Consider the following 20,525-nt stretch of genomic DNA (forward strand, 5'->3'; position numbering starts at 1 on the left):
GCAAAACGATGAAACTCGCCAACTTTTCAATATAATTGTTACATAATCAAAATGATTGCATGCCTGCAGCTAATAATATAAAATCATATGTATAGTTACACTGATGCACTAATGGTCTTACCTAATCGATTTGTGGATCCCGCTTTGGGATTATTTTTAAGTAATCATTATTTACACAGAGTACTTAGGTATCAACTAGGGAGGATATACTTAACATGTGCAGATTATTATATGTGTGAGCATGTACTTACGTTCACGCTTACTTCGAACTTGTCGAAACTCGTCACTGATCGAGAGACAGATAGATTTAATTTATGATCAAACACGGCAAATGAGTGATGTGATGTTTAATGGATCAATGTTCAACGAGAGAAGAAATATTAAAATACGGTGTAATGATTTTTACACAGTGATTTTTTTTAATAATTTTACTTGTAATTCAAAATTATGAAATCGTTACAAGATCATCCTGTAGAACTTAAAAAAAAAAAATCTGATTTTTTAATTTACTAACTCATCTTATTATATTAATTATTATTGATTATTTTACTGTTTAAGAAACAATATCATAATAATTAAATTACCGTAGCAATAGTTTGCTACAGCGGTGAATAGAATGAAAATTATACATTTTTATCGTGACTCATCAAACATTTTGTGATTTTTGAACATTTGAAACATTTGAAAAAATTGGCACCCACCATAGGGTATAATTAAATTTAATATTCATTCGTTTTTTTTATGCTAATTAATTATTATGATGTACTGAATGTGTACAGCGTACACGTACATGCTATTCTAAATATATTATTTTTTTTGTTAAAATTTGATACGTATATAACTACTCGTATGTGTGTATTTAGGTGATAGATGATTACAAATCAGTGCCGAGGTCATTTTTTCAGTTTATTAGTATTTAAAAAAGCTACCAACAAATTAAGAAAAAACGGCAACATTTATTAGGTTCGTGACCAGATAATAATTTATTAGAAGTTTCTAACAACAATACACTAAGACGCTAGAAAATTATAGTTTTTCAAAAATAATTGCTGTTTGTGTTTTATTTTTTCGCTACTCTAGTGATGATAAATCAACTGTAATGAATTAAAATTCTTTAGTACAACAATTCTGGTTTTTCTTTAACCAAACATTTTTTACATAAGCAATTATAACTACTGGACATAATCAATTTTAACTTTTTCTGTACATTACATTTCAAACATAAATAATAAAAAAGTTATTGGCAACCTTGTTTCGATTGGTGGAATTTAATTTTTTTCCATTTAAAGTGATCATATATTAAATACATTTTTTGAGCACAGAACAACTTGTTTTACCAAAAAACCTTATAAATGAAATTGATTTTTGTATCCGAACATTTTTAGATATTTCTCATAACGGAAAAATAATATCCAGTTGAAAATAAAAATTTAACATGGATGCTTTCTAAATAGGTTTTCCTGTTTAATAAGGTTACTAGTACAGTTTTACCATACAAAAATTTGATCACAGAAAAAATAACATAATTTTAAAAGTAGAATCAATTAACAAATTAACCTTCTACAAATCTCATAAATATTTTTGTTATATAATAAATTTCTATCGAGTGAATTCACGTTATGTCCGCCAGTCTAGTATATTATATATTAATATATTAAAATATTCTAATTATAATATTTATTAAACTACAAAAAGCTTATAAAGAGTTAGCTTTAAGGAATAATTTTAATAAAAGGTATGTTGCTTAATAATAATTTATAAATATTTAAATTTTGTTTTAATGTCTTGCATATTTAATCGTGTATTTACTTAAAAGTGTTTGTCTATTTGGCTGTTTCCCAAGTATTGCATATGTGGACATATATTTTATAAACATTCTAATCGTTATATAACACAAAATAAATGTGGATTTAAAAAAAACATAAAATTCGTAATTGAAATATTTTTTATTAGTATATACAATTTTTAACAATGAAGATATTCTATTGTAAGTATTATTGTAACAGTCAGATATATATTGTACTGTACAATATTGTGTTGGCTTAAATATTTTAACAAAGCATTTTTTTTTAAGTCATTATTTTTTCATATTAAGTCTCAATTTTATTGACTTTATATATATACCTATATATATATATATATACATATACTTTATATATGTTATGTATATCTGTCAATGAATTTTGGATTTGAAACCGGTCGTACTTTATAAATATAATAATAATCCAGACGAAACTTTTATTTATTTATTTATTTCTATGAATAAACTATTTGTTTATTTATGTATTACTTCTGTTATATTGAGATAAGTATGAGTTAATACCTTGTACAATATTTTTTTTTGTCTAAAACTCAATATTAAATTGGCTATATGTAATTATAACGTTCCCAAATTCTAAATAATAAATTAAGTATACTTACATAACACAATACTAATACCTAATTAATAATACATTTAATTTTGTATTAGCAAAAATTTACTAAAACAGAAAGCTTTGATAAATTAGAAAAAAACTTAAGTTTATATGTTTTAAATACATTTTTAATTTCATTAAACAATATTTGCTTGATATTTTATTATACTTTAAAACAATACTTTAAAAACAATTAATCCAAATAATGTTTAAACAACTTTTTATGATAAAAATCCACTGATTATTAATATTATTTTTTAAGTATTATTTATTTGTTTTATGAAATCTTTTATAATATTTCTTAATATTGACACTAGATAAAAATATAAAACGCAATAAAAATGTAGTAACTAATTATTTGTTTATAATTTTGGGTTTTTATTAAATGATAATATTAAATAATAGCCAATAGCTTAATCAGCTTGCATCGCTCGTACTATAATTATTATGTAATAATTATCAAGAACATTTAGATGTCTTTCTTTCTTCTTAATAATCTAATATTTGTTAAAATGTACATCACTATTAATTATAAAATATTATGCATAGAACAATATTTAAATATTAATTATTTTAATTTCTAGTCTTCATTCTATAATATTCAGATACAAAGACACTTGTTCCAATATTATTAAAATTTGTAAATAATGAAGCATCGTGTTTCAATACAATTACATCATTATTAATGTTAGTATAAAGTAGCGATAAACAATGAAAAAGAATCGATCTTTAGCGTTAAAATCTATTTTGTTTTTTATTTTTCTATTAGTAAGAAAATGATAAATTTGAGAATCGACGCCGTTTTTTTTAATCTTTGAGTTTATGACAGTCAATAAAAACATATCATTATATTTATATACCCAGGAAGTATTAAGGATTTAATCTGTATTATTGTAAAGCTCATCGATTGTGTGCGGTTATATGCGTCATGTATACACTTTACTATTATACTATTGCGTATATGTGAACGTGCCTATTGATTTGTTCTGGCCTATTATGTGTTCCGTACAAAGATTAGTTTTCGAGATTTGTATAAAAAATTGAACTATTTCGTAAAATAAGAAAAAAAATGTGTCTTCTTCTTTTTTTAAAGTAGTAAAAAACTTATTTTTATGAAAAAATATAAAGTAGTATTGTGTATCGAGTCTGAATGGAAAGTAAACATAATTTTGCCATCATAACTTAGCTATATTATAAATATTTTAATATTTCAACTACCTAAAATTATGCATACCTATAAAAAAATCCACACTATTTGTTAAAAAGGAAAAAGTATTAGGTGCAAATGTGACTCATACATTTCATTAGGTATATATAAAAATCACTGCGTTATAATATAAAAATATTGCTCAATAAATAATATACATATTTGTCAGTGCATATATTTATGAAAATGTAATAGCTTTCAACATATGGTGAAATACATTTTATTTTCATTCGCAATATGAATAATTATACATGATATCAATTTTAATTTTCTGTGTATATTCAATTATTTTTCACCGTGGGATTGAATATACTAATATGTAAACTTATTTATTGTGTAATCCCTGCACAATTCATACATATCACTAGAAAGCCTAAGAATATGTATTCATTAATCTATTAATAAACTCGATTATTTTAATATACTGTGTAATATATTTATTCTTTAAAATAAAGAAATGTTCAAACATCAATTAAACGTGCAAAGTTTTGATATTTAGCTTAAGAAAAAAATATAATTTTACAAATTATTATAAAGGTATTATTTATATTTTTAAAATGTTTCTTCACTACGATAAACTAAGCGATAAATTATAAAAATATTACTACCTATATTATGACTTTATAGTTTATTTAAAAAAAAAATAGGCAAAACAATTTCAAAAAAGTATTCTCATGATTATTTAAATGACAAGTTCCAAATAGACTCGTGAGAAAATCACGCAGTTACGTAACATATGTTACTCGTACATCATTAAATACATTATTTAGTATGTATATCAGATACAATAAATTTGAATAATAATCACGAAAACACTAAAAATAATAAAACGCATTTTATTTTGACATTTCATTACTTTTAGATGTTTATTTGCGCATTTATGCACCGATATAAATCTACCAATAATACAGGTATTCTTTCATCACATGGCGATAAATAATAACTATGGGAATTGTAAAAACACGACTTACGAGATAACATCAAACATTACTATCGTTAACTTACTTAAGTTATTATACTGTATCGTGGATAGCAACATGTTTATTCATTGGATAAATGGTGGGTTGCAAAATGAAAACCGTTCACCAGACTCGTTGTTTCTTGTAACTTGGTTATTTTTTACTGGTCCATAACAATTATTTTTAATTATTGTCATGTTGTGTATACCGTACACAGTACATAAACAAAATGAAAGAAGAATTATATTAATTTGTCCAATAATATTCGTTAGACAGAACTTGTGATTTTATTTTACAAATACTAGAAACAAAAAATGAAAATAAATTTTAAACTAAACCGGTGTATTTTTAAATTTTTAACAAATATAAACCAGCCCAAGAAATGGTGTTCGTAATCGATTATGTAATACAGCGATTCCCAACCCATGGGCCGCGGCTCACAAGTGAGTCGTTAGCAACGTGGAACTGGGCCGTAGACCATCAAGACTAAAGTCTATATTTCTGATTAAGATATTATTTCTAGTTATAATAGTATTAATATGACTATCCAGCAATTGCCAAAATTGCATTAAAAATACTCGAATGAGCTTTACGACTATCTACCGATTTGTAAGCAAATAAAGATAAAGTAATAAACTGAATGTTGAGAGTGATTTAAGGCTAACGCTGTTCAGTTTTAATCCAGATATGGACTATCTTGTTGGGGATTAAGAATTTCAAACATTTCAATTGTTTAATTTATGATTAATTAGGTTCAATAGTTTTTCTTAATAAATAATTTTTTTTAATTCTTTATGTGTCAACTGACTAATAACTGATGAATGTGCACATAATATATGTACCTATACTTTATATGTAGGTATATAAAGGTTTATTTACATATATATGGCTATTAGTGAGCCTCAAAGATTTTTTTTTCGCACAACTTAAAAAGTTGGAAACCACCAACGTAATATATTCATAAATTTGATTGTAATCATCGATCAGACATTTTTTTTTTATTGTTGTTGAACATTATAAATTAAATTTTTCATTTTCACCTGACTATTATAATAGGTAATTGGTTTAATTTTTCTATGCTTGTAGTTTTAAGATTAAATTTAAAACGAGAACGAAAGAAACTGAGATCAATTTAGGTAAACATATTACATAATTTAAAGATATAACTACTTCATTAAAAATTCAAAGAACGTGTTCACCTACAGTTATAATCTAAAATCAAAGCGTTGTAAACACAGTCATCAAAAGTAACACCGACATACAAGTATGTATTGATTTTAATACAAAAATTATTAAAAAAAAAATTTAATTATTACAATTTTTATTTTTAAAATCTGATTATTCTGCAGAAACCTGTTTGATTTGATTAAACTTATATCTGAAATTGATTATGAGTAAATAATAACTTCGATCTAGATCACCTCAGGAAAAAACTATTGAATCCAGATTTAAATCCCCCCCAGGGCATATTACTTACTCTTATACATTTTAGGTAAATTGAACGAAGTTTGAATAATTAACTGTGAAGAAATATATGTGTGGAAAATGCTTATAAAATCAGACCGTTCTTCGATCAAAATGCAAAAAATCTGATAATCCTATTAATTTGATACAGACTTGTATATATTTTGTGTTAATAATTAATAATGATTGAGTAATATTATATGCAATGGTAAAAAAAAAAAAATTCTCACACACACCAGTATATGTAATGAATTAAAATACGGATACCTACAAAGAAGATTAGGACAATTTTATAATAAATTGAATCTTTGATACTTCAATACATAAGAGTAAATGTACGTCTCCTAATACATGCAGTGATGGTACGGGTAAATTGGGCCCGTACCAAAATTGTTGCGAAATATTTGTTGCGAAAAAATTTCAATATCCTGCAACATATTATCATTATGATATGACACCGTTGACGTGCAGTAGCACCGACGCGATGCACCGCACAGATATGTACAATAAATGAATAAATAAATGAATTAATATTGTATATACTTGTGACGCACCGTTATTATTTTTGATGATAAGAATACGTGCGCGACTGTCAACACATCATTGATTAGTATATTTACGTCGAGTCTGTAATTTGGTTTCTCTACGCCACATATTGTGTTTTATAATATTATTCGGTATTTGTTGAAGTACTTTATTATATTTTTTTTAAGTATTTTATGTAGTGTTTGTATTACATTATTACACTCCCAGGAAATCCTCAGCGCAGGCTTAAACGGAGTTGATGTAGAGATCTTCTTTCTTAATTATTTTCATTTAATTAAATTTAACGCATAGCCAAGTGTCACTAATTAGTGGTTCCTTAATCACGCAATCGAATTGTTTATTGTTTTATTGTTTTCATCTAACATATAATACACAATTTAATAGATTATAAATTACATGTAAAAAAATAAAAAGTATTTGATTACTAGTGTTGAACAAAAATCAATGAAGTATTTTTCTCATTATTTTAGACTTCATGTATAATGAAATGATGTTCATTGAAATTAATCAAATATTACAAAATATACATGTATGTGATCCAAAGTCTAATGCATTTTTAAACCCAGATTTATTAAGGAACATAACAAATATGCATCAACCATATAATAATAATGACTTCGAAGAAATTCGTTAAAAAAATCAATAATTAATTAGGAAATCTCTGTTTTTTTAATGCTTCGAAATTGTATGACGTACATCAACAATACTACATGTAGTTATGGTGAAGCCTTTAGCAATTTTAGAAAAATATTTGAATTTACTATGATAATCCCTGTATCCTCAACTAGTGTAGAAAGTAGTTTTTCTATTAATACTTGCATGAGAGCTACAATGCAAAGTACAAGATTCAATAACCTTTTTTTTTTTATTATCTATAGATAAAAAAAACTCTGAAGAATTATTAAAAGATCCAATTCCGGTTCTAAAAGTATTTGGAAAATGAAAAATAAAAGATTGCAATCTCAAATTTAATATTAACCCTTATTTCTTAAATATATGTATACTATACTTTGTAATAAATAATAAAAATATAGTTTGTATTTACATTATATATTAAATAAAATGTTGTTTAAAGAATAAATAACATCTACCTGTATATTTTTTGAGTATTCATTTTTAAGGAACAAATTTGACGATTAAGAACAATAACATTGACTTTATATTGATTATAGATTGACTATACATTATAATAAGCTATTAACTCAATAGCTTATTGATAAATTCATTTACGTCCATTCGAAATTGGAATCCTAGAACCATCCTTAATTATATGAAAGCGTATTTATATTTTTTTTTGGGGGAAGGATGAATTTTCTCTATATAAAATTTCACAATTCATCCAATTAAAAACAAAATTATAATTTTAGTAAACAATTTTAATTTTAATTGTTTTATCATAACACTTTTTTACTAAATTCATGAAATAAAATGAAATAAAATATTTATAAAATTATAATTATCATTTACAAAATAAATTAAATAAAAACTGTTGCTTCCTCAGCCCCTATAAATACGTCTCTGCTATATGATACAAACGTTTGATAATCACATTTTATCATCACCTTAAAAAGTATCATTAGTTGTATAGCATAGTTATGATTGTGCGCATATATAGATTGCAATACGTGTTACAGAACACATGGATAATCAATCAGTGTGTGTGTGTGTGTGTGTATGTGTTATACATTTTAGACGAATTTAGGGAATATAAAATACATTTTAATATAGTCTTATCGACAGGAACGTGTTCGCATGTTTTCCGCGTGTAGGTCAGTAGGAAATTATCGCTTTAAATAACTAAAATAATATACCGCACTAACTGAATCATCATTTATTTACCTACTATAAAATATATATGGATTAGGCGAGTATGCAAAACAAATTTTATTTAAACACTAAAACAAAATTCCTTAAGATTAAAACTATTTTTATTGATAATTAATAACAAAATACATACTTCAAATGTGCCGCTGTGGGTACATGCCCATAGTGCCTGCATATAAATACGCCTCTGTTTATCTATAGCGTAACATGTTCATAATATAAATTCTAGCGATTTCGATGCACCACTGCGTTCAAAACCGATAACATTGTCAGTTATAATTGAACGATTAATGAATAATGACTGTGCATTAGGAGTTGTCAGCTTAAGTGATGTGGTTCATATAGATATCTACGATTATGAGTTATGACCTAATATTATACGGTTTGGATGTATTTGTTTCTAAATCGATATCCTACTTGTTGATGCATTTTTGAGTATATAGGTACTATAGATGCTGAACATATTTAATCGTGTAAAATGCTCGTTCCGAAGATAATCAAAATCAGGTAGTTGCTCGAAATAATAATTTTAGGTCTATTGGGGTTAAGGGTAACCATCACATCGTTTTCTCATAAACAGACATTTTATTTTTTAGTGCGTATGATAGATTGTTTTTTAATCGGTGTTGGTGAGTTACAGCCCAGTCCCTAAATAACGTACGAGTTGCGGCCACACAATAATGTATTTATTATGTATTCAGTACTGTAACCCAACTACTAGAGACCCGTGGGCAAATCAAAATCTTGATACTCCTTATCGTTGGACATTTTTGAGCATTCGACCTTTTGAGGCCCCATAATATGACACGAGGCTCAGGGCCTGTGTACAATGCATACCCAGGCACTAGGATTTTACGGCACTGTATATAGTATATGCAAGGCCGTAACTGGAGGGGTCCAGGGGTCCGGACTCCCCCCCCCCCGAAATTTTCAAAAGTAGAAACATTTCAGCGGTGAATATAACTATATTAACTATAAATTGTATTAAGTAATAATGTTAGACTCCCCCCCTCCGAAATTGTTTTCCAGTTACGGCCTTGAGTATATGAACATCATAATATAAATTTATTAACATTACGTTTTCTCTAGTATTGTCGTATATTAATATTTATTATTTCAAGAATATCATTTAACGTTATAGTAATATTTTTATATATTAATAATATTGTTTTGCGTTTCAAGAAACAAGTACATATCCAAAAGGTACATAGGTAATGATAAAATAATGTCAATGTAATAATGTAATCATTGTAATTACATTGTAATGACAAAATTAGCAGCGAACAGTAGAGCGAGCGTAGGATTTGTTTTTGCTAATAACATTTCTAAGGATGGTTGGCATTTTGTAGAAGGAACTCAATGCACACACACATATCAGCAATACAATTTGTACAACACTTTTAATAGTATATTTGTAGGTCGATACAGATAAAATAGGTACAGGACCATATTTACTGTCGATGTATAATCTGTATTCGTTTTGATTTGTTTAATTGTTGATAGTATTTCCACGAAACATACTCCTGCATCGGTGGCAGAGGATAGGCACTGTGAAATAACTTTGCTTTGCATAATTTCACTGCGCTCGATGGGAATACAACAATCAACCCGTCGTGAACTTGTGTATTTAACAACTGAAAGACAACACTTTATTTAAATATGGAGGGAAGCGGTTGAATTTAATACTTGTTTTTGTATGAATTCTGTTACTATGCTACTGTGAAATTTAATAGGCAAGATGAAGGCGTGAACGCGCAGCAGTGAAATCTAGTCTTCTACCGTACGCGTAATAATACAAATATACAATATAAAGTTAACATGGTACAATAGTCTTGATTTTATCTTCGAACTGCACGCGATTACTAATTATGATACTTAGCTACCATGAAGACATGGGCGTGTTTACAGTGGCTACACTACCTGTACTACAGTTTTTTTAAAGGCGCCAGCCGATCGAGTTTCGATGCGCGATGGGCTATGACCAGGACTGCGAATGCACTTAAATACTATAAGCTGTAAGTGCAATAACTATGTATTAAATAGTGACGAATTATGATTTTAAGAATATAACTTTTATTTAAATATACAAGTTATAACTTTTGATTTTTAGTTTTGAAAAAAATGTCGTTAAGGTATCACCAGTAATTTAGTTACGTTGCTTTTAAGGATTGCCACGCCAATATATAAAACCGTTTACCTACGGACGACCTTTGATTTAAGAGAGAAAAGGGTGGATATATGAAACTTGAAAAACGTCAGAAATATACTAAATACATACTAAGAATTATCTGATTTATATTAATATTGTTGAAGTAATGCCACTGATTGGTATTTATTTTTATATAACTTCCAAATCCCTTCAGATAAGTAAAAAATAAAATAAAATGTTTTAAAGAAAAAGAAAAAAACTATAGTAATTTGTTACTGGTATACTTGTTTAAAGTATTTTATTGTAATTTCTATGTGACATGACCTTAGATTAAAATGATTGAGAACAATTATATTATCAGTGAAGTTGTAGGTTATTGTGAGTTTTTATTATATTTACGAATTGTTATTGGTTACATTAATACTTAAATTTTAACTATTATCAAAGACAACGATAAGATAAAATTAATAAAACAAATATGGTTATGAAAATGAAAATTCTTACTTGTTAGAATTGATCAATATAAATATTAGAAAATAAATTTTATTTTAAGTAATTTGTGTTTATATAATTAAAAAAATAAATAAAATAGCACTCTTTAACTATTGTCATAACATTTGAGTACAACTTACAAATATTATGCTTTAAAAATAGCATGGACATTAAATATGTCACTTAATTTCTGAGGCAATTACATTTATTTTATTTAATAACATTAATTACATTATATTTAACATAAATTCACTATAAATGTATAAAATGTATTAAAATTAAAGTTATTTGATATGCCATAAACTATCACCTGTTATTCTTAATCAGTAAAAATAATATTATTTGATACAATAAAAATTGTATTTGTATGGTCATTTTTATTTTGCCTAAATAAAATTATTGTTACATTGGTTTAATATTAATTTAACACAAAATATCAAAATATTTAATGAACATTTTTAATAATAAATTAAAATAATAACTATATAGAGTGAAATTATATAATTACTTAGTCATATTTAAGTATTTTAGTGATTTTAACTAAAAAATACAATATATTTTAAATATACATAATACATACTACAGTACTATATAATACATATTCAAAATAAAATGCTATATTTTAATTTTTTAACTATATTATAATTACAAAAACAATCAAAAACAATGCAAATTTAAATTATAACAAATTCTAAATTAATTTAATTTATTAATTAAGCAATAATATTTATTTATAAAAAAATATTTCTGGATTAATATTTGTTAATTCCCATATTTTTTATTTTTTTTTTATGTGTGAACAAATGCGATTTATACCAACATTTTATTTACTACTTATTCTTAATTCATGACCAAAGTCATAGGCGTGCGCAGGGGGTATGTAGGGTATGCAACTGCATACCCTAAACATAAGAGCCTTCTTTCTAAAATTAAAAAAAATAAATAAAAATTATGACATATTTGATTTTATATATATTATGTGATTTTTATTATATTTTTATATTCAGTCCCAGACAGTTCAATTTATTTTTAAAACACAAATCATATGCTATAATAACGATTTAATGTGTTAATAAAATTAAGAAGTACAATAATTCAAGCGAGATTAAATAGCTATCAACTACAGAACAAGAAATGGCTATAAATTAAAAACCCGGAAACATTATTGGTGATATTAAGAACTCAACTGTACGCAGAATCGTTTTATGATTAATTTTAATTATTTATCAAATTTATTTTGTTTTTCATTTAAGTATATAATTACGTTTTTATTTATTTACCTTATTTAAACGTATTACTCAAACCATTTCAAGTGTTATGTATTTAATTTTTTTTTCGTAATTTATTTTAAATTTTAATTATGAAGACAGTTATAACGTTTAAGAAATGGCTGTTCAGTCACTTTTTCAGAAAAAAAATTAATATTTTAAATTAAATAGTTATTAAGACCAGAATTTCGAACGCTTAAATTAACTTTCAGTTTTAGGCAGTGGCGTATATAGGTTTTCATTTCGGAGAGGGCCGATTATGTATTGGATTTTTGGATGGAAAGGAAGGAGGAAGCACACTATTACGAAAAAAATTACTTTAACACTATAAGACTTCTCGACAGTCTTTACACCATCAGAAAAATAAGAAACTCAATTTTTTTAATGATTTATTATTTTTTAAAAGTATAAAAACTACATTGTAATAAACAATTTTTTTATCAGAGACACTCAAAATTCACCACATATTTTCTTAAAAGAATAAACATATTTTATAAATATAAAATTTTAAATTATCGCATAAGCAAGATTCTCAGTGTCACGACAAATTTTCGGAAACCCCCAGCATTAAGACATATCCATGTTAAAAATAACAATCTTTAACAATAGTGTTTTTCATTTCGGAGGAGGCCCGGGATTCTTCGCCCCCCCCCCCCATAAATACGCCCCTGGTTTTAGGGGAAGAAGTAGGCAGTGGCAGCCTTTTACATATCCTGAAAAAGAGGTCTGCGCACGCCTATGACCAAAGTACAAATGTAAGACATAATAAAACATTTTCTAAAAAATTAAATAATTACTGTATTAGTTACAAAAATAATTATCTTTTAATATATATGTTTATAAAAATATTTATTAAATTGTATGGGATTATTCCATATCTGCTATAGAAGCCAATTATAATTTTTATTCTAATCTTTTATTTTCAAAACCTTTCAGTAACAGAGATGACTAGGGCTCGGAACTTAATGCACTTAAAAAATACTATAAATGCATGCACTTATGCGCTTAAAAAAGTACAAATATGCTCTAAAAATATGCATTTATATTTTATTTTTGTACACAAAATTTTCATTTGCACAAATATTTTATAAAATTATAAATATAGAAAAAGCAAAGTAATAAAAATAATTTTGATTTTAAAAAAAAAAATAATAATAATAAAATAGCATTAAAAATGTTTCTTGAATAAAATAAAATGCACTAGTAGAATGTTCAATAATCATTATTTCCTAGAAAAATAGTTATAGAAAATCATTGTATTTCGATAGCAGCTGCTCCTATTTGATATTTTTATAATATTTTATTTTAGATGAAGCTAGCAGTAATTATAATTTATAAATATATGTATATTATATAAACCAATAGGAGAAAAACATTGTTTTTAATGTCAAATGGAAATTTGAAAAATACAATACAAGAATATTAAGAAAGTTCTCTCAATATGAATGAATTTTTTATTTTTTTGAATTTTCATTCTGAATCTTCAAAAATCATAAAATATGCTCTAAGAAATTGTAAAGTTAAGAAATATGCTATAAAATCTAAAAATCACTAAATATGCAAAAATATGCACTATAAATTTTTGATATGGTTTTCGTAGTGTCTTGGAACGAATTTCTAGCTCACTTAGCAATAAATCCAATCATGCAAAAAAAACATGCAAATGCAACAACTTCCGAGCCCTAGAGATGACAAATAATAGTAAAACGATTCTATAACATGATAAGATTATGTAGATATGATAAATAATATTGTTAAGTATAAAATATATGAAATCAATGGTTATGATTTCATATTGGAAATAATAACAACTAACTGGATATTTTAAATAAATTTTTTTATAGTTAATTTAAAAAAAAATATCAAAATATTTCAAAATATTAAAGTAATATATATACAATTTTAAGTATGCACTCCTGTTTATTGCTGTGTAGAAGTGGTATCACAATACTTCAAAATTAATAGTAAAAATAGTTTTTGGTAATTGAAAAATAATAATAGTAATAGTTTTTTTTTTTTATGAAATTATTTACTTATTAAAAAAAATTGTGAACATTTTTTAAATTACATGGAATTACAAGAAGTTGAAACTGAATTTGAGGGTGGTGTTAAAGGTAAAGGAGCAACTGAATGTGGTGGTGGTGTCAATGGCAATGTTACAATTGACTGAGAGGGCGGTGTTAATGGTAAGACAATAATTGATTGTGAAGGTGGTGTTAGTGGTAAATTTATATTTGAACATGATGGTGGTGTTAATGGTAAAACTATAGATGAATTTGAGGGCGGTGTTAACGGCAAAGAAATAGTTCTAACCGCTGGTGTAGTTGAAACATTATTTGCGTTTGAATGTGAAGTTGTGTTTGATGTTGATGATCTAGTTGATGATGAAGATCTGGCTGATGATGAAGGTCTGGTTGATGACGAAGGTCTGGTTGATGATGATGGTCTGACTGAAGTTGAAGATTTGGTTGAAAATGAAGGTTTAGTTGATGGTGAATGTTTTGTTGATGCAACTTTTTCTTGACTTCCATCCTTAAATGATTTATTTTTTTTTATATCAATTAAATTTAATGGTGGTTTAAAACATCTAATTCTACCACCAAACCGAAGTTGACCTGATTGTTTATGGCCTCCAAAACCACCACCTAAATAATATTTCAAATGGATTAGGACAAATGTTTAATTTTTCATTGAAATAATTTATTCAATTAATAATCATAATTATTAGTATACCTAATCTACGAGGTTTCCATCCAGGTAATAAGCGCCCACACTCAAAGTCTACAAATACCTCTGAACTATTTAATACTAGAGATTTACAGCGTACATAAGCATTTAATGCCATTTTAAATGTTTCAAACTCAATAAATGCATATTTTTTGCTTAATCCTGTTATAATATCTCTAACCAATCTTAAAGCTTTCATTTTACCATAGCGACAAAATTCCTAAAGAAAAATTAAAAAAAAAAAATTATTAGTTAAAATATTGCTAGTTAATATTGATATTAACTATAGATAATTTATATTTAATATAATTTATATTAGATAATTTATTAACTATAATAATTTTATACTCATCATTTGATATAATGTACTATACTTTACCTTGGAATAATATAAAAAAATTGATCTATGCTCTAAAGCAGTAGGCAACAATATTTTTATAAATGTGAATCAGTAATTTAAAGTGTAATTTATGTAAAAATTCTGATAATCACCTAACATTTATTTCAAGTATTCGTATTGATAAATTAAATAATAAGATTATAAATAAATATATACAGTATGATTATTTTTAAAAGTATCACTAAATAATTCTGTCCAGTGACACCGGATTGATATGCGGTTATCAGGAGAAGATAGGGAATGCCTAAATAGATATTTTTCGATATTTTTCAAAATTTAACCCTTTTACTGTGCGCATGCGCAACACAAGTTGCATTTTTTTTAAATAGCAACACAACACCTACTTTAAATAACAGATTTAGATAGACCAATATTTTTTAAGTCAATTTGGTCCTTTTTATCATAGCTTAAAACCAAAATTGACTAAATGATGAGTTTCAATTAAAACTATTGAATTTTTCAACAATCATCCTAGAATTTTATAATTAAGCAATTTTAAGTATTTATTTTTGTATTTGTAGGTTTGGAAACATTATTTGTATTTAATTTGAGAAATTAATTATCTTAAATTATGCCTTTGACGTACATTTTAGTTAATTTACTAAGAAAAATTAAACAAATTAACACAATTTTTATCATTTTAATAATTTTGATTATTAATTGGGTAAAACAGTTTTTAATAACTATCTAATAAATTGTTCAAAATTTAGTTCATCATTCTCCATGCATGTTTGAAATTGACGCATTACTCTCTTAACAGTATAATTAATAAACAAAATAACTGGTAATGGGCTTATCATAATTCTTATTGGACCACTGATAAAAATCACCAAACAGTTTAGAGAAGTAACATTAGATGTGGGTTACTCGATGGGAAATTTCTCAACATTTTTTTTTTTATGATGGTACGCTTACTGGCATAAGATATTTGGAGTTTCTAACTGATATTTTACCTACATACAAAGATGATGTACAATTAGGGACTAGAAACAATGTATTTTTTCAACAAGATAAAACACCTGTACATAATACAATTGTTGTAAGAGAACATTAATAAAATAAATTTGGCAATCAATGGATGGATACAGATGGAGCAGTAGCTTAGTCACCAATATTTCCAGATCTTATGCCATTAGATTTTTTTTTTCTGTAGGGACATTTGAAAAATGTAGTGTATACAATTCCACCTTTAAATGTTCAAGATTTAAAAAAAAAAAAAAGTTGTAAATGCTTGAGCAGAACTTCAAAAGGAATAGATATTAGCAGATACTTAAAGAGAAGTAATATGTCTATCTAGATCTGTTATTAAAATTAGCGTAATGCAAAAAAAAATGCGCACTATAAAAGTGATAAAAATTTGAAAAATGTGTATTTAGGTATTTTCTATTCTCTCCTGAAAACCACATTTCAATCTAATGTCATTGGACACAATTATTAAATTTTACTTTTAAAAGGAATCAAACTGTATATATATAAATATATATATATATATATATATCATATTGTTTACTGAAATGTTCATAATAGTATATGAATGTAGTAATTTATATTTAAAACATGAAAAACCAAAATATTTTCTCATTTATAAAACAGAAGAGTTGATGGTAATCTAAATTTTAAATCCATGTAGAATTACAATATTATAATAATAGTGATTATAATTAAAAAATAATTTTTATATCAACTATTATTCTTACTTTTTCTAAATCTTTTTCTGTTGTGTCCAAGCTGAGTCTACCGACAAATATTGTATTTAGAGGATTTCCTTTTGCCTTGTAACTAGGTTTGTACTTAGAATTTACAGCTCTAACAATACCAGCATCATGTGGTTCGATATCAGTGCCATCTATACTGCCAGCTTTTATTGGATCATAAACTATTGTTTTTGGATACCAGCATTTTACTTCAGGTACTTCTCTGTCACATCCTTTATAATAGAACGACATTTCCTCATTACAAGCAACAACGTATTTTTTGAAAGAAACTGTAACATAAAAAAATAATATTTGTGTATTTAATTTGAATTTCTACAAAATAATCAAACATTAAGCAACTAAATATTGGCACAAATTCATTGTATTGTTACGTAGGACAAAAAAAAAATCATGATAAGAAATAAACACCAATAAAAGGATATTATGTAACACATATTGTAAATGGTGTCAGACAAAAAACAAAAGTCAAACATGCGTCAAAGTTACGGCACATGGTCACCAACTCTACGTACAGATACATAGTTTTTTCTAAATCTTAGCGATCAACGGTAACGGAACATTATCACGCTTGCGACAAAACAACAGTCTCGATTCATCTACATGCACTACCTGTGGGTTCATCGTGTTTGAATCGTTTTCTTTTTTACTCCGGAGCCAAAAACAATAGACGTCCAACGGTCGAAACGGAAATCGAACGCCACGACCATTTTAATATTATTCGACTGCGCGTCCGCGCGAAACTAACAGTTCTTCTTACCTATTAATCGAGTTGTGTCTGGAAACAACGACGATAATCGGTCATGTAATATGCTTCGGGAAACTGTGAACGGACTGAAAACACGAAGCGTTGGACCCCAGAAACTTATCGTTTCGCATCGTTATCGGCGTGCTATCACACTCCGATTGATAGCGGGAGAAACACCGTTATTGATAACAACCAGAAATTGCGCGATTCCGGTGATGGATAATAATCGAAAAATGAAAATACTGACTAATATTTTAACAGGGTCGGGGTCAGATTAAGTAAAAAGGTCCAGTCCACGATTTGGAAAAATGGGCTCCTAACAGGCAAATGTTTTGATTTTCCCATAATAAGTTTTTTCGCTCGCAGTCCAATTTTCATGTACGTAATAAGTACAATTTTTTTTCAGTAAAATTGCCATCATGCATATTTATATTGCATGCCGTGATTCGGCATGTTTAATGGTTTTATTTTATTTTCAAAAGTTTTTCAGAAATGCTTAGGCATTTTCTGGCCCTAATTAAATTAAAAGTATTTTTTCAGTTGTAATACAAATGTTTTTAATTCATATTAATATTGAAGATATAAAAGGTAAAACAAATTAAACATGAGTAACATCTCAAATCAATAATCTTGATAGTTCTGTTGAATTATTAGCAAAAGTATTAACACCAATATGCTTATCAACAACAAAAGAAAAAGTAGCAGATTGTTGAGAAAAGAGATGAAAAATTCAGAATTTTCACAATATTCAGATGAACATACCATTAATAAATTTGATAGGTACAAGACCTAGACAGTGAGTATATATACATGAAGGATTTGTATTTTTCTTTAAATAAGACTGTAAGCCACTATAAACACCTTTCATATTAGATGCCCTATCAAAAGAGCTAACCTCTTGTAAAATTCAGTAAATTTTGTGCCAAAACAGTTATTTTGTTATATTACAATGAATTGTTTTATGTGTTGTGTAAGAAACGTCGGTTACTCAAATGGGCTTGTTCGGCATTTTGGAGGATAACTGACGGTGCCCGTTTGGACTGTACTCATTATAGTCGTCAGTCGTGCCTTGATGGGACATCAGCTAATAGAATCTCTATAGCATAAGCATTTTTTTACTTATTCATTGTATTATTCATGTCATAATTGTGTAACATTATTTTAATCTTAATACCAATAAATTTCCATGATTTATGTATACTTCATTGTATTAACTGAATGCAGCGTAGACATAGAGGTCACACTTCATTTGGTGGCAGCGATATAACTTTTCACTTAGTGAAATTGTTGATCAACTTTCATGCACTAATGCAGTGGCGTAGCCAGGATTTTTAAATGGGGGGGAGGGCTAACCACTTTTTTAGATAAGTCAGGTAAGAGAGGATATGAGAATTCACCCTTAACCCCCCCCCTACCATCTACCACCAAGTTTCTAAACGTAATTCAAGCATTTTAGTATAGTTTTAAAAATATTTATTAATATATAATTTATAATAATAATAATAATTTTGGTTTCAGTGTTCATTCACTTGCTCCACTCTGACAGCTGCATCCTCTTAGGTGAATTTCTGGCAAATTCAGTTATTATTTCACTTTTATTGAATTGCTCTTTTTTATTTATATTAGCCATAGCTAACCTATTCAGTCTGTTTTCCGACATGGTGCATCTTAAAAAATTTTTAAGCGATTAAGTGCTGAAAACGTTCTTTCCGGAGTGAAAGAGGTAATTGGTAACGTGTATAATTGGTAACGAATAATTGTAAAAATATTTTAATGTTAGATCGAAGATTGGTGCGATGAGAGAGTGAATCAAGAGCAGGATTCGGGTTTGGAATAGTATTTTTGCCTCCATATGAACAGGTCAGCTCTGATTGTAGATGAGGTATCATCATGGAGATCTTGGACATATATTTTAGCAGCTTTTATAATATTTTTATCGTCATACACATTTAAATTGGCCGGAATAAGTCCTTTAAGTGGCATAATATCAATAAGCCTTTGATTAAAACGAGCATCCATTGATTCTATTAAATAGTCAAGATACATTATACATATAAACACGGCCCATGGGGGGGCTATAGCCCCCTTAGCCCCTCCCCCTTGGCTACGCCACTGCACTAATGGTATTTGATAGAGAATATTGTTTTCAAAATAATTTAGGTTAGTGCATCATTAAAAATATTATTAAATTTATTTTTCTTGACTTCATTATGAATATCTTTTATTTTTACACAAATATAAATATGTTTATTTTCCAAAACATGTCTAACAAAATTAGAATGACATTAAACTAAATTCCAGAGATGTGTTCTTTGTATCCATCTATTAAGTATTTTAAATAGTAAATTAATGTAATGCATAATTCATATTATTAGTTATTACTACTGATTACTAACATATAATCAATGATATAATTTAACACCGATATCTATTGATTATTAAAATATATATATTTCATACTATGTTATGAACAAAGTTTTAGTGTATTTTTATGCATTGCTATATCACATTTTTAAAATTCTGCTTCCATTAATTAGTGTTATTGAGATTAAGGACTAAAGGCTCATTTACATGGTGACAGTAAACTTTGACAGTTGCAGTCATAGCAGTCACTG

At 26.7% G+C, this 20,525-nt stretch overlaps 1 protein-coding gene across 2 annotated transcripts; it reads right to left on the minus strand.

The window, feature by feature from the left end:
* Positions 1-14,177: 14,177 nt before the first annotated feature.
* LOC112694150 (U11/U12 small nuclear ribonucleoprotein 35 kDa protein-like) lies at positions 14,178-18,057 on the minus strand. 2 transcript variants are annotated; one of them, XM_025569545.1, is made up of 4 exons: positions 17,923-18,057; positions 17,148-17,434; positions 15,057-15,270; positions 14,178-14,968 (listed from the first exon to the last, which is right to left on the minus strand). In XM_025569545.1, exons 2-4 carry the CDS (start codon positions 17,394-17,396, stop codon positions 14,388-14,390), a joined length of 1,044 nt encoding a protein of 347 aa, XP_025425330.1. In that variant the 5' UTR covers positions 17,397-17,434; positions 17,923-18,057; the 3' UTR covers positions 14,178-14,387. The 2 variants fall into 2 exon arrangements, with proteins under 2 accessions (XP_025425330.1, XP_025425323.1); XM_025569538.1 differs by having other exon boundaries at positions 17,775-18,057.
* Positions 18,058-20,525: the final 2,468 nt, after the last annotated feature.

The sequence above is a fragment of the Sipha flava genome, unplaced genomic scaffold, assembly GCF_003268045.1.
Source record: "Sipha flava isolate LNK unplaced genomic scaffold, YSA_version1 0_pilon_pilon, whole genome shotgun sequence".
Taxonomy (NCBI): Eukaryota; Metazoa; Arthropoda; class Insecta; order Hemiptera; family Aphididae; genus Sipha; species Sipha flava.

What these genes read in the sequence shown, in the direction of transcription:
- LOC112694150 (XM_025569545.1), bottom strand. Translation starts at nt 17,396, where the DNA reads ATGTCGTTCTATTATAAAGGATGTGACAGAGAAGTACCTGAAGTAAAA. An exon ending in CAGAAAAAGATTTAGAAAAA is followed by an intron (nt 15,271 to 17,147) that starts GTAAGAATAATA and finishes ATTTTTCTTTAG; the next exon opens with GAATTTTGTCGCTATGGTAA. An exon ending in ATGGAAACCTCGTAGATTAG is followed by an intron (nt 14,969 to 15,056) that starts GTATACTAATAA and finishes AATATTATTTAG; the next exon opens with GTGGTGGTTTTGGAGGCCAT.